Here is a 16,648-nt window from a genome sequence, read left to right as displayed (position 1 = left end):
GGTTGCGATGGATCTGTTTAAGTTGGTCATGTTAATTTTACCGGTATGTTTTCATAAACTTGGGTTTGATTTTTTGAGTTCTGGTGTTTTTTACCGATTTGACATCTAGTCCCCAGACTTCCCAACTCTTGTTTGAATGCTGATAGTTCTCTGTAATATGTACTGATGTGGGACGATTATCGGACTTAGTTCATCAACAACAGCAATTATCTAAGAATGTTTCAACAACCACAATTATCTAAGAATGTTTCAACTGGACCATATCGGTATCATTTTGAATTGATTAGATCGAAAATTAGTATGGACCATATCAGTAGGTCAAGGTATCATTTTGAATTGATTAGATCGAGAATTAATATGAATTGATTGAATCGGTTTAAAAATTGGTTGACTTGAATCTCTTTTTCTTGTTAGTTGAATCAATTGCACCAGTGAACTGATAGTCTTGATCGATTATTGATTTGGTTAAAAAACATATGGCAATTATGCTGTTTGGTTGAATTGTGGAACTACTTTCTTGTTCGTATTTGATATTTGTATAATTGTATCTGATAAAGATTTTAACGGTATAATAATCATTCAGGTATATATTATATAAAATAATATATCAGCACATGTACTCTGAATCTGGGTAACTTATATCCGAGGAAATAATAGATACGGTTTTCATCGGTCCATTATAGAAAAGTACTCGCTATAATGGAGAAATTCATGTACCAGCTTCAGTACATTATATAAATTACTCACTATATAAGGGTATTTTTTGGGGTGGGGAAACATATATAAGGTTAAAATTGTATATATACATAATATATAGTTAATGACCATGACCTTTGCAAAACTATAATAAGCTAAATGACCTTGACGCCACCACCACTCCAGCCGCCACAGCGCCACCGCTGCTGCCACCACCTCCCTTTTTTTTTCCATTCAAATTGCTGTATATAAAGGATTTAGGTATTATACCGTAAGGGAAATTAAGCATAGGGTGACAAAAATGTAGCCTATATAGAGTAATAATATATAATAATTAAGCTAGCATGACCACATGGGTTCTCCCAAGCTAGCCTGGTCCATTACCACGTCCATGTCAAAAATGGGCTTAACTTGTGAACCGTGGTTGGAAGAGGGTGAGCCGCTATTAGTTGGGCTTGTAGGGGCGAATCCATGATGTGAATAAGATGCAGTCTGCCTCACCCGGAGGTGCACCACCTCTGCCTGGGCCAGTGCCAATTGGGTTTGAAGGGTGTCTATCTGCTGCTGCAGTGATGATATGGCTCCCACGCAACCGTATACGGGGTCACGTACCCGGGCGTTGGCCTCATACACCATGCTACTCACCGCGTCTCCCCGTTGGTGCACCGGCAGTTCCTGCAAATTTAAATCCATCAGCTTGCTGGCCCATGAGCTCATAGTGACATCATGTTAATTTATTAATTGAAGTCACAGCAGTTTGAGCAAAGCTTAAGGGGCATGGGAATGAAGAAGAAAGAGGTGCCATCCCAAATAAAAGAAAACCTGGAGCATCTTGTTGACATTGCTAGCACCGAAGACCTTGTGGACATTAGCAAACTTGTGGGGCTCATCGGCTGGGAAATAAGGAGCAAAAACACAGTCATGGGCACACCTTCTCCTTAGAAGTTTGCATGCTGCACATGGCGACGCTGCTCCCTGCTTCCTTCCTCCACTCTCCTTCATTCTTATCCAGTACCACCACTACTCCCTCTCTCTCTCTCTCTCTCTGTATATTGTAGGATTACCTTTACAAGTCTTAAAACTTTACTGTCAATAAGAAAAAGCTCAAACCCTAGTTTAATTGCAGGTTGTTTTCCCTACAGGGAGATGATCTATAATATTAGAGTAGGTAGCAGAAACTCAAGGACCAACACATACTAGCCGAAGAAGATGAAGAATAGGTAAAGAGAGAAATAATGAGAGCGGAACTAGGGTTGAGGTGTTATTAAATAAGCAAAAGGTCTGAGGTGCGGACCCATTTCTTTAGATTTTGGTTGGACAAAAGACATATCACCACCATTCTGACACGACACATTTAGCTTCACTTTTTTAATTCTACTTTATTATTATTGTTGTTATTGTTATAAAATGGCTTCTATTTTAATTTTAATTTGCATGCTACTATTGTTTAGAATTTTTTTAATGTATTTATATTAGATATTTTTTATGTTTATTTTATAACTTATAAATATTAAATATTTCAAAATTTATAATTTTCTCTCTCAATAATATTATCTTTAAAATTATTAATAAATTTTCTCCAATGATATTAGCTAGATTTTTTAAATATAAACAAGTATGTTCCATAATTTCATTAATTCTAAATTTAAATAATAAAAAGAAAGTAGGGGTGAGCGCAGCATGCGTAGGTAGGAAAATAACATGTTAATTTGAATTATATTTTCAACATTAATCATTACATACATTATACAATTTGACCAACAATTAAGGACTCGACTCCAATGCGCAATGACGAAGTCAGAAATTTTTTTGAGAGAAAGTTAGAATCAAATTTTTATTTTACAATAGTAAAAATATAATTTTACTATTTTAATACTCTATATTTTTATAATTTTTAAAAAATTAAATTAATTTTTTATTATTTTAAAAAGACTAGTACAATTTTATTACTAATCAAAATTTTATAAATTATAAATGGTACGAAAAAATATATATTTTAAGAGACCAGAGGCCCAGACAGTCCCTTTGCTCCGCCACAGCACATATAAATAAATAAACCTTCAACTTTTTTGAAATTTTGATATGCATGTTCGGCCATTTATGATGCTTGAATTTTCTGGTCAATTAATTAAAACATATTTGCATGCTACACTAACCCATAAAATAATGAATACCAATGGTTACATACATCTACATATATATATATATATTACTTGAAATCATGCGGTTTCTTTTTTTGTCAGTGATATTTGTTAACTTTTTTTATTTCTATATTTATTAATTTAAAAAAAACAGTAGAAAAGAGCACTTATTGAAACATTTCTTTGCATTTTTTATACAAAAAGATTGAATTTTTTTTAAAAAAAATACAAAATATAAATACTTTGAAAAGAGAGAGAGAGAGAAAGAGGCTTGAATAATTATGATAGATTGTGGAGGCAGAGGAACATGAATTGTCATATTGTCCAACTTTGGGTGCATGCCAAAATCATTCATTTGTGCCTCCATTTCCAAAAGAGAAAGGTGGTGAAGGATAATACAATAAATGACATGGAATTTAAATTTATTTTTGTAAAAAAAAAAGAAAATCAATAAGGCAAGGCAAATGGGGCCAGTGACAAGGCCAAAGTTCATAATGAGGTGCTCAATGGCAAAATCTTTGAGTTAATGGATCCAATGATTAATCATATTTTTGGTCAACTCTAGTCTCCTACCATTTGGGTCAATGATCTAGGGTTTCACTACCCTACAAAAACATTCCTCATTAAGAATTAATTCTTCTTTTAACACTGTTATTTAAGGTAAGTAGTTGTATTCTTCTTATATTTAAAATTTAATTTTTTTTATTTTTATTTTATGGAGTTTAGTTTTTCTATTTTTTAAATTTAAAAAATATAAGTTCAATTGTTAATACTATTGAAATTCTTCGGTTAAATTTAAATTCATTACAACATCATTTTTTATTTCAAAATGTCACACACTAATAAATTTAACAATTGGACTATATTTCAAATGTATAAAGGATATAATGATTTGGAGAGAATTTGGGCCTTTTTAATTTAAAGGTTAAATACATTTATAAACTATGCTTCCTCTCATCAAAGGTGATATCGGTTCAATTCAATAGGGCTTTTTTGAATTGTCTATCATAATCTGGTTTAGTTCGTCCGATTTCAATTTTTCATGCTAATTTTTTGTTTTGATTTTGAGGCTTATTTTGAGAAAATGAGTTTTGTTTTATGGATTTTGAATGTTATTTGGCAAAGTTTCAAAGTTTTTCTCGTAAAATTTTCTAAAAAAATATTTTTCAAGTAAATAAAAAATAATCAATAACTTTATTTAAATGGTCTTTTTTTCAAAGAATATTTTTTATATAAATCTTTTAAGTCATTTTCACCTCAGAAAATATAAAATATTTACTTTTATATCATAAAAAATAAATTTAATTATAAATTAAATAAAAAGAGAAATCAGTTTGATCTCGAGCAACACAATTTTTTTAACTTACATTTTATAAACCATCCAAACACCTCAATTTAAATTGATTTTTCGATTTTTATTGCTCACTCGTAGCTCCCATCACGTATTGATTATTTATTCACTCTAAAAAAATATACATTTAATATGTTTTTATTTAATTTTCTTCATCATAATAATATAAATATCAATATATTATAAATAGCGAATTTGGCAACATATAGAGTTGGGCAAATTGCAATGTGATGGAAAAAATAGGTAGCCATAATATAGATTATGAGAACAGTGAAGGGTGGGTAAAGTGAAGAACAACAACAATAATAGTGAAAGAGAAAAATGCAAATGCTTCAATGCAACAACTGCACACTTTGCTGCTTTTGAAGGAACAAATACACAACCCATTTGGTCAGTTAGTTAGGTGAGCAATCATTTCATATTTTTGTTTATAAAAAATTAGTCAAGCAATTTTAGTCAAACAAATGGAAATTAATAAATTTTATAATCATTATCATCATCATGTTTGTCAAACTTCGAATTAAGTGTTATTCAATAATTTCTTTTACAAACTCTGATCACTTTTTGAAAATATATTTATATATATTGCTATACAATTATGATAATCTAACCTAAAATTCGATTCAAAATACTCATAATTCAAATAATCTCAGACACTCGATTTAGGAATTTCTGAACAAGAAAATCATCCCCTTCCATCTTAATCTCCGAGCTCGACCTTGAAGAAAAAGGGTCCCAGAGTTGTGGAAAATAATGAAATTGAATACTGATTTGGTAGTCCAATTCATGTGAAAAACAAGACGTATAATTAGGTTGGGTTGTGTTAGTGATTGGCAACATGCAAATACGAGGCTGGGAACATCCAGACTACAAATGTTGTCTGTTAGCGGAAAATGGAAGTCTATTTTGCCAAAATTCTTAATGAGTATAAAATTCAAGTCCTTTGTGTTGAACTCATGACATGCTTGCTTGTTTCTTATGGAATATGATGATGCTGTGTGGAAAAAGTACAGCCATTAGAATTTACAACATCTGAAAAATCATGTGAAAATTTTAAAAAGAGATCTTCAAAAATAAAATGAAATATTGAAATTTCTTGTATATTCAAAAGAATATATTTTTAGTCATTCTCCACATGGGATTAATGATTAGGTTTGCTTTTTAATATTATATTCTCCTCAATCTTTGTCACACGTTTTTTTCGCAACCCTACTTTAAGGACTTAACGTGGAGTTGAAATTGATCCGTCTTATTTATTTTATCACGAGTTTTTTTTATTTTTTTTACAACGTCACCTCAAGGATTCAACATAGAACCACGTTTGGTCCACCCTGATTACTTCACTTGTTGGGGGTGTTCAACGAGGAATCAAATAATCAAAGGTTGCTCTAATACCACTAATCAAGATCATTATTCACTTCCCAAAAGATATATATGATATAATTTATTGTACAATCGCCTATATGCTCAAAAATCTTTACTTTTCAATGCGAGATTAATGCATCTTACCTACTTATTTAAAGTTATTGTTGTAGTTGCAAAATTACTCTTCTTAACTCAAATGTTGAGTTTAGTGTCCAAATTTCAAATAACATTCCTAATTAACCGTAAAAATCTATGTTATAGAGGTCACTTCTTAATAATAAATAAATAAATCAATCAATTGAATTAAACGTTGCATTTAATTCACATGTGTTTTTGTTGAGTATGACTCTTATTTCAGTCAAATTTAAGAAATAATCTTTCAGTTAAACTCTGTTTATTTGTTTCAATCAAACTCTAATTAATCTAGATTATTTTATTATTATTTGACCTATGAATTTAGCCTATAAATAGGCTCTTTTACAACCTTAGAAAATACACCTATTAGAGATTAGAACTCATAACACATTTAGAGAATTTTGTGTTTATGTTTTGAGAGTTTTTTGTTTTCAGGTTTTCGGGGTTTAATTTTTATCTCCATCTTTGGTACTCTTCGTTCTTTTACCATATAATAAAATTATCTTTGCCCGTGGTTTTTTTATCCTGTTTGGAGGGATTTTTTCACGTTAAATTAGTGTGTTCAATTTCTCAATTTATTCCGCTATTTTTTTACTTGTTGCTTAATCGGGTCAATCCGAACAAGTGGTATTAGAGCTAGTTTAATTTTCATAGATCAGCCTGTTCAGAGATGGCAGCAACAAGGTTTGAAATTGAGAAGTTCGATGGTGAGACAAATTTCAATCTGTGGTAAGTTTGGATGATGGCAATTCTAGTTCAAACTGGCTTGAAAAAGGTTGTTACCGAGAAAAAAGCCTGAGAATCTAAATCAAATAGAATGGGAAGAGCTTGATGAAAAGACCTTGTCTGCAATCTAGTTGTGCCTCGCGAATACGGTATTGCAGGAGTATTGATGGAAAAGACCTCATCTGCCTTATGGAAAAAATTAGAAACTCTTTATGCGACTAAGTCTCTGGCTAATCGTTTAGTGTTGAAATAACATCTATTTACGTTTCGCATGAACGAATGTGAGCTTCTTAGAGATCACATCAGTCAATTCATTACTCTTTTAAATGATTTAAAGAATGTTGAGGTTCATATTGATGATGAAGATCAGGCTATGCTATTATTGTGCCCTTTACCCCATTCATACAAGTCTTTTAGGGAGACCCTGATTTATGGCAAAGACAAACTCTCATTCGAAGATGTGAAGGGTCATTTGTTGAGTAAAGACAAACTTGTCAATGAGTTTGGTTTGGATAGCAAGGCAGATGGGCAAGCTTCCGTTTTGGTAGCATCAAAGAAACGAGACAAAAAGTGTCGCTATTGTAAAAAGTTAGGTCACGTCAAAGCAGATTGTTATAAACTACGAAATAAAAAAGTTGTTGAGAGTAACGAGGAAGATGTAGCTGGTGCTACCGATGAAAGCGGTGATGATTTCTTGTTAGTGTCAACGAGCGATAACTCCAAGCTCACGTCCGAGTGGATCCTAGATTTGGGATGTTCTTTCCACATGTGTCCCAATAGAGAATGGTTCTCCACATACAGTCAGGTTGAATGTGGAGTTGTGCGCATGAGAAATGATTCATCTAGTAGGGTAATTGGTATTGGTACTATTAAAATTAGGATACACGATGGGACGATTAGGACACTCTCAGATGTCAAGTATGTACCTGATTTATGAAAGAATCACATCTCCTTAAGTATTTTAGACTTGAAAGGATGTAGAATCAACATCGAGTCGAGTGACGTTAAAGTATCTCGTGGATCTCTTGTTTTGTTAAAAGGTAAAAGAATCGGCAGTCTTTATATTTTGAAAGGTTTTATAGTGACCGGTGAAATTGGGCATCCCTTATCCATTACGGAGTCGAATTCAACTTGTTTAGAGCGGAGGCAACTTGGTCATAGGAGGGAAAACGGTATGACCATTTTGTTGAAGAAAAGTTCTTTTTTGGATGCAGGTTTTGAAAAGTTAGGGCACTGTGTTCGTGAAAATCAGACTCGGGTTAGTTTTAATTTGGCAGTGTACTTAGTTAATTCCCTACATAATTCAAGATAGGCTTGTGGTGGGTTTTGGCAAAGATGGCATTGCGGAAATATGAGTCAAGGTGAGATTTATTGAGTATGACTCCTATTTCAGTCAAATTTGAAAAATAATTTTTTAGTTAAACTCTGTTTATTTGTTTCAATCAAACTCTGATTAGTATAGATTATTTTATTATTATTTGGCCTATGAATTTAGCTAATAAATAGGCTCTTTTACAACCTTAGAAAATACACACATTAGAGATTAGAACTCAAAACACATTTAGAGAATTTTGTGTTTACGTTTTGAGGGTTCTTTATTTTTAGGTTTTCGGGGTTTAGTTTTTATCTCCATTTTTTGTACTCTTCGTTCTTTTTCCATTATAATAAAATTATCTTTGCCCGTGATTTTTTTATCCTCTTTGGAGGAGGTTTTTCACTTTAAGTTTGTGTGTTCAATTTCTCAATTTATTCCGCTATTTTTTTACTTGTTGCTTAATCGGGTCCATCCCAACAATTTTTCTTTTTTTCATTTGACTTTTGTATAAGATTCTCTTTCCTTTGTAAGGTCACACATATTGACCAAATTAAAACTTGAGAAACAATATAGTCAAATTGTGGCCATTTTTGAAGAATTTGGGATTGAGAAATTGGGGGCCAGAAGTTTTGATGAAGCAATCAGTTATCAAATTTTCTCACCTAAACTTTCTGCCAATATTGTCAATTTAAGTAAATCCGTGAAACTCCTCTATTTGATATTTGCAGCCACCCTATTTCCCCCTTTTATAGAAATTTATTCTCTTTTCATATCTTGAATTCACATACTATTTGATATTTGCAGCCACCTATTTCCCCATTTTATAGAAATTTATTCTCTTTTCATATCTTGAATTCACATATGCCAATCTGTGTTGGGTGGGGTGATTTGATGCAATAAAAATTTTGTGAGGCCAAAATCATAGGTTCAAAGTATAAGTTTAAACATTGAGTATTAGCTAACAAAAAAGAAAGAGAAAATCAAATTATGAATAGATTTGATGTTACATCTATCAAATCCATGAGAAATCTAACTGTTCATTGAACTCATTCATTTTCATTAAATCTTTCTTTTTAAATGTAGCTTTGAATGATATAATAGAATACCTAACATCCACCATTTTCAAACTTCAAATTATGCATATATTCAAAGCAAGCAATTGCATTTCAAGTAATAACAATACAAGTTTAGTCAATTAGTGAAGAGAATATGCAAGGAATATTCACATAGGGTCAATATAGTATCTGAAGTACATTTGATGAATTTATATTGAAAATGTATCAAGTACTAATAAAAAATTATTATCATATAATGCAAAAGTGAGATTTTATTTGCAATTAAGTTTTATTATTGTTAGCGATCTTAATTACTCAGATTTAAATTCCATCATATGTATGTGCGGCTCTCTAATCCCATCATGTGCATGTACAATCATCTATATATGTATTGTAATGTTTTGATTCTATAGTTATTCAGATATTTACTTATAATATTTTTTATAAAAAAAAGTGAGGGTCAACACCTTTCCACTTCAATTATTGATTTTATTTTGGTTGAATAAATTATTTTTGTGTAATTTGTTGGACATAACAAAATTAATTTATATTTAATATATTAATAATACATAAATCATTAAATTAAGTATGTTTGATACTAAACCACCATATATAACTCCAAAAAGAATTTATAGAGGTAGAATTATATTTATTTTTCAATGCATTTTGCTTGTGAAAACATCATTATTAAATACAATAAATTTATAGAATCCTAATAAAAGAAGTAACAATGAAGAAAATACTAGTATTATAATGAAATATTGTCAGCAAAGATTTTGTGATTACAATGGTAAGATCCTGCCTAGACCCTTGACGTGAACAAATTAAATACTAGTAATTTTTGGTGACATTGACCTTTGAAAGGATATATATATATAACAACTTAACCCAAAAGTCATAATAAGCTCGTGCATTGGGTATAATAATAAAGATTTCTTATCAAAGTTGAAAGTTTCTCGTTTTATTTAATTAGATCCATATCCCAATTCCAATATACTGTTTGATGATCTCATATTGGATAGGGAATAATTTTTATTAAGAGTTGCTTGAGGCTGAAGCAAAATCTTTTGAGGTCCAACGCCCATTTAATTAATCCAATAATCAATGTTTTTAACCGACAATATATGTTTGTAATCTTAAACCAAAATTATGATACGATAAGATTCCTTTGCATGCTTTGTACATGACTACTTTTTGTAGCTCATTGTCGACCATGTAATATATGGAGTACAGTATTTATATAATATGACCCAATATGTCAAATCTCATCATCATCATGTGTCTATCTTGTCCTGCAAGTGTGTTTTGGGTTTTGTTGTTACATGATCATTTTGTCTTGTCTTTTGTTTCGTATTAGAGAGTTTCAAAGGTATATATGGGCAAAGAAATGGGATAAATTTATGATGTGGAGTTGGTCTGTTTTTTCTCTTCTTTTCTTTTCTTTTGGAGAGGTGAGGGGACAAAGGGGAACTATATTTAATCATTTCTTCACAGCCCTAATTAGACTAATTAGTCTCTCTCAACTATAACTTTAATCTTAATATTATTATTATTATGCTCTTTTTTCTCTTTTGACATTTCAATCCAAAGCAAAGCATGGAAGGATGTGAAGACTTGAATTTTCCTTCTTTTTCCTCTTCTTACAAAAATGTGGCAGTTTGAAAATACTAAAAATGTTGCAGATATTAATATCCAATGGTAATTTTATTGAATGATATTTTTGAAAAACTATGAATTTATTATATTAGTCCATAATTATGGACTTGTTGGGTATGGGTCCCACTATGTGGGAAAAACCCTGCCACAATGTTTTGCCTTCTTTTTTATTTTGTCAAAAGCTAATTTTTTGGCCTTTTAACGTGGGAGTGGGCAGCATTCTTAATTGAGAGCAAAATTCTCAATTACATCCAGAGAGAAAAACAGAGAGTGAGATTGAAGCTTGGTGCAGCAGCGATCAACTCCTCGATCGAAGGTCCATCCGTGGTTCGATTGAGCTGATTTTTGGACAGCAGCTAGGCGATAAGGTGTTCTTGACTTTGTACGGTCGGATTTTTCATCCGAGTCTTGTAGCGTCGGAAATACCCATTTTTTCAGCAGCTACATTTTTGGTGATGTTCTCTCATTTTTCTCTCTTTTGCTAAAGATTACATATTGTTAGCCTTGTCGGAGTTGAATGCTTGTTGTAGGCTTGATATTGTGATCTTGTAGTCGAACATTTGATGATAGTAGAGCTCTTTATCGGACTCTAAAGTCCCGTGGTTTTTACCCTTGATTTAAGGGGTTTTCCACGTAAAAATATCGGTGTCTCTATTTATTTTTGTTGTGGTTGCATTAGTTGATTTGTGGTTGATTAAGGTTGCTAGAGAACATATCTTGTGCTATTGTGCTTGCCATAATTTTTTACAGGAGTTATAAGGAGAGAAAGAACACCGGTTGTGCTTTCGCTTTGTTTCGGTTGTTCGGTTTCTTCCCAACAAACTGGTACCAGAGCTTGGTTATTGTGTCAGATAATTATGGAAATTAATACGAGCAAGATGATTATGTTGAATGGCACAAATTATCAACTTTGGCGGAATAAAATGAAGGACTTGTTGTTTGTGAAGGCTTTGCATCTTCCGGTCTTTACTACTCAAAAACCCGATTCGAAAGGTGATGAAGAATGGGAATTTGAGCATCAACAAGTGTGTGGCTTTATTCGGCAATTTGTTGAAGAAAATGTTTACAATCACATTGATCAGGAGACACATGCTCGAACATTGTGGGAGAAGCTTGAAAGCTTGTATGCTTCGAGGTCGGGCAATAACAAGTTGTTTTTGCTGAAGAAAATGATGGCGCTGAAATATAAAGAAGGAATGTCTATAGCTGACCATGTTAGTGAATTTCAGAGTATGATGAATCAGTTGCTTGGTATGGGTGTCAAATTTGATGACGAGATTTTAGGACTTTGGTTGCTTGCTACTCTACCAGACTCTTGGGAGACCTTTCGAGTCTCACTCATTAATTCTGCCCCACAGGGTATTATTACTTTGGATTTGGCTAAGAGTGGTGTGTTGAATGAAGAGGTTAGAAGAAGATCTCAGGCTCTACATCACAGTCCGAGGTGTTGGTTATCGAGAACAGGGGGAGAAACAGAGACAAAGATGGAAAGGGTAGAGATAAAAGCCGAAGCAAGTCAAGATCGAGATACAAGAATCTTGAGTGTCATCATTGTGGTAAGAAAGGTCATATCAAGAAATATTGCTTCAAGTGGAAGAAAGAGAACAAAGGTGGTGGTGATAAACACGATCGGAATGACGATGAAAATCTGAGCGTGTTGCTACTGTTACTCGTGAAGATCTGTTAGTTATTTGTGATGAGAATTTGGTCAACCTAGCATGCGACGAGACTAGTTGGGTGATTGATACTGGTGCATCACTTCATGTCACGTCGAGGAAGGAATTCTTCACATCTTATACTCCTGGTGATTTTGGGGTATTGAAGATGGGTAATGATGGTTTGGTTTCGGTTATTGGTATGGGAGATGTTAGCTTGGTAAGTAACAATGGAACAAAGTTAACTCTCAAGGATGTCAGACATGCACCGGATGTCCGTTTGAATTTGATTTCTGCAGGAAAACTTGATGATGAGAGATTCTGTAACACCTTCAGTGAAGGGCAGTGGAAGCTGACTAAAGGCTCCTTGGTTGTGGCTCGAGGAAAGAAGAGCTCAAATTTGTACTTGATGCAAGCTTTGACTTCTCGAAAGACGGTGAATGTGACACTGAATGACAACTCAACTGAGTTGTGGCATAAACGACTCAGTCACATGAGTGAGAAGGGGCTTAGCTGTTTAGCGAAGAAGAATCAACTTTCGGGTTTAAAGAATGCTACACTGAAGAATTGTGCTCATTGTCTAGCAGGAAAGCAGAAAAGAGTTTCATTTAGAAGCCATCCTCCTCATAGGAAATCAGAGTTGCTAGAGTTGGTCCATTCAGATGTTTGTGGTCCGATAAAAGTAAGATCACATGGTGGTGCACTTTACTTTGTGACTTTCATTGATGATTGTTCAAGAAAGCTATGGGTTTACACTTTGAAGTCTAAAAATCAAGTCTTTGAGGTGTTTAAACAGTTTCAAGCATCAGTTGAAAGGGAAACTTGGAAGAAGTTGAAGTGCATTCGTACTGATAATGGTGGCGAGTACACAGGGTCGTTTCATGAGTATTGTCTACGACAGGGAATCAGACATCAGAGAACACCACCAAAGACTCCACAGTTAAATGGGTTAGCTGAAAGAATGAACCGAACATTGATTGAGAGAGTCAGATGTTTGTTGTCAGATGCAAAGTTACCAAGATCGTTTTCGGCTGAAGCTTTGAATACAGTGACACATGTGATAAATCTGTCTCCTAGTGTTCCTTTGAAAGGTGATGTGCCAGATAGAGTTTGGTTTGGTAAAGACGTGTCATATGATCACCTACGTGTGTTCGGTTGTAAATCATTTGTTCATGTTCCAAAGGATGAAAGATCCAAGTTGGATGCCAAGGCTCGACAATGCATTTTTATTGGTTATGGTCTAGATGGTGAGTTTGGTTATAGACTCTATGATCCAGTTCAGAAGAAACTCGTGAGAAGCAGAGATGTTGTCTTCATTGAGGATCAGACCATTGATGACATTGATAAGACGGAGAAAGTGGATTCACAAGGTAGTGGTGACTTGATCGATGTGAATCCAGTTCCCCTAGACTCTTCACCAGATCCTATCCAGGATGATGTGCATGGTGATATTAGTGGTGACCATCAGACTATAGGTGACTTTGATACTCCCATGGATGATGTTGTGAATGATCAACAACAAGCACCTATAGCTCCACCAGCAGTTCCACTTCGAAGGTCTTCCAGAGATCGACGATCTTCCGTCAGGTATTCTCCTGATGAATATGTTCTTTTGACTGACGGGGGAGAACCTGAATGTTATGAAGAGGCTATGGAGAGTGAATGCAAAGATCAGTGGGTTGAAGCGATGAAAGACGAACTTCAATCCTTGCATGAGAACCATACTTTTGAATTGGTGAAGCTGCCTAAGGGCAAAAGAGCTTTGAATAATCGATGGGTTTACAGGTTGAAGCAAGAAGAGAAGTCTTCATCTCCATGATACAAAGCTAGATTGGTCGTCAAGGGTTATACTCAGAAAAAGGGGGTTGATTTTGAAGAAATATTTTCTCCGGTTGTGAAGATGTCCTCTATCAGAACTATACTGAGTTTGGCAGCTTGTTATGACCTAGAGGTTGAACAAATGGATGTGAAAACTGCTTTTCTTCATGGTGACTTGGAAGAAGAGCTTTACATGGAGCAGCCAGAAGGTTTTGTTGCACAAGGGAAAGAGGACTATGTGTGCAGATTGGAGAAGAGCTTGTATGGTTTGAAGAAAGCTCCAAGGCAATGGTACAAGAATTTTGAGTCTGTTATGGGGGAGCAAGGCTACAAGAAGACTACTTCTGATCATTGCGTGTTTGTTAAGAGATTCTCTGGTGATGATTTTATTATTCTTTTGCTCTATGTTGATGATATGCTTATTGTTGGTCAGAATGCTTCTAGAATTGAGAAGTTGAAACAAGAGTTGAGTAAATCCTTTGCAATGAAGGATTTGGGGCCAGCAAAGCAAATTCTTGGCATAAGACTGACACGTGATAGACAGGCCAAGAAATTATGGTTATCACAAGAGAGGTACATTGAGAAAGTACTTCAAAGGTTTAGTATGGACAAAGCTAAAGCGGTGAATACTCCATTTGCTATGCACTTTAGATTGAGTGTTAAGCATAGTCCTTCCACAGAAAAGGAGAAGGAAGAGATGCAGAAAATTCCTTACTCTTCAGCCGTGGGTAGTTTGATGTACGCAATGGTTTGCACGAGACCAGACTTGGCTTATGCCGTTGGTACAGTTAGTCGGTTTCTTTCTAATCCAGGCAGAGAGCATTGGAATGCAGTGAAGTGGATTATGAGATATCTTCGTGGCACTTCCAACATGAAGCTTTGTTTCGGCAATGAGAAACCTGTTCTTGTTGGGTATACAGATTCAGACATGGCCGGAGACATTGACTCGAGGAGATCTACTTCAGGTTACTTAATCACTTATGCAGGGGGAGCTGTGGCATGGCAATCGAGACTGCAAAAGTGTGTTGCATTGTCCACCACCGAATCAGAGTTCATTGCAGCAACTGAAGCGTGTAAGGAGATGCTTTGGATGAAGAAGTTTGTGCATGAGCTTGGTTTTACTCAGGAGAAGTATGTCCTGTACTGTGATAGCCAGAGTGCTATTCATCTTGGTAAGAACTCAACTTTTCATGCTAGATCTAAGCATATTGATGTGAGGTACCATTGGATACGAGATGTTCTTGAAGCTAAGCTGTTAGAGCTTGAGAAGATACACACTAATGATAATGGTGCTGATATGTTGACGAAGGCCTTACCAAGAGGAAAGTTTGAAGCATGTTGTTTGACCTCCGGCATGGAGGCATTCCCCACATAGTTGGAGGGGGAGATTTGTTGGGTATGGGTCCCACTATGTGGGAAAAACCCATATTTTCTGCCACAATGTTTTGCCTTCTTTTTGGTTTTGTCAAAAGCCAATTTTTTGGCCTTTTAACGTGGGAGTGGGCAGCATTCTTAATTGAGAGCAAAATTCTCAATTACATCCAGAGAGAAAAACAGAGAGTGAGATTGAAGCATGGTGCAGCAGCGATCAACTCCTCGATCGAAGGTCCATCCGTGGTTCGATTGAGCTGATTTTTGGACAGCAGCTAGGCGATAAGGTGTTCTTGACTTTGTACGGTCAGATTTTTCATCCGAGTCTTGTAGCGTCAGAAATACCCATTTTTTCAGCAGCTACGTTTTTGGTGATGTTCTCTCATTTTTCTCTCTTTTGCTAAAGATTACATATTGTTAGCCTTGTCGGAGTTGAATGCTTGTTGTAGGCTTGATATTGTGATCTTGTAGTCGAACATTTGATGATAGTAGAGCTCTTTATCGGACTCTAAAGTCCCGTGGTTTTTACCCTTGATTTAAGGGGTTTTCCACGTAAAAATATCGGTGTCTCTATTTATTTTTGTTGTGGTTGCATTAGTTGATTTGTGGTTGATTAAGGTTGCTAGAGAACATATCTTGTGCTATTGTGCTTGCCATAATTTTTGACAGGAGTTATAAGGAGAGAAAGAACACCGGTTGTGCTTTCGCTTTGTTTCGGTTGTTCGGTTTCTTCCCAACAGGACTAAAATTCATCTATTGGTTTAAAAAATTATGTTTAAGTTAGTTTTTATTTTTTATTTTTTTATTTCTAAAGGTATTTACCGGGCGAGATTAGTAACTAATTATTCGTATTCTGTAAACTCATTATAAATGCTAACCACGAGTTTTAAAGTTGCTCTATATCCAATGTGAGGATTGAACCCTCGACCACTGATTAAGAGTTTCTATGTTTTATTTTGATCAATTTTAATTCTTTGTACTTTTTTATTTTGTCAAATTTTGTCTTTCTATATATATTTTAAATATGTTGGCTAAATTCTGCTATTAGTTTTATCCTATGGGTAAATTTGTAGATTTAGTCAGAGTTTTTCAATTTGATCTTTTTTAATCTCTATACTTTTCAAATTTAGAATTTTCAATCTTGACACAAATCACAGCCACTAAGTCTATAAACTTTCTTGTAAGTAATATGTAAAAATAACAAGCTGTCATAGCATTACACATATCATACTATGTTTGTCGCATAAAACTTTGAAAATAACATAACCTAATGAATTTAACAACAACCGGTTAGCCAAAACTGAGATTTTAAAATTCAAAATATACATAAATTAAAAAAGTTCAAATTAAAATTCAGAATTAAA

General features: G+C 34.1%; 1 protein-coding gene across 1 annotated transcript; it reads right to left on the bottom strand.

Moving 5' to 3' along the window:
• Positions 1-595: 595 nt before the first annotated feature.
• LOC121222331 (LOB domain-containing protein 4) lies at positions 596-1,931 on the bottom strand. The gene is made up of 2 exons (XM_041102863.1): positions 1,519-1,931; positions 596-1,371 (listed from the first exon to the last, which is right to left on the bottom strand). The coding sequence occupies exons 1-2, from the start codon at positions 1,696-1,698 to the stop codon at positions 1,036-1,038; spliced, it is 516 nt and encodes a 171-aa protein (XP_040958797.1). The 5' UTR covers positions 1,699-1,931; the 3' UTR covers positions 596-1,035.
• Between the last annotated feature and the right edge of the window lie 14,717 nt (positions 1,932-16,648).

This window comes from Gossypium hirsutum, chromosome D10 (genome assembly GCF_007990345.1).
Source record: "Gossypium hirsutum isolate 1008001.06 chromosome D10, Gossypium_hirsutum_v2.1, whole genome shotgun sequence".
Classification (NCBI taxonomy): Eukaryota; Viridiplantae; Streptophyta; class Magnoliopsida; order Malvales; family Malvaceae; genus Gossypium; species Gossypium hirsutum.
This window is presented reverse-complemented; position numbering and strand designations above follow the sequence as displayed.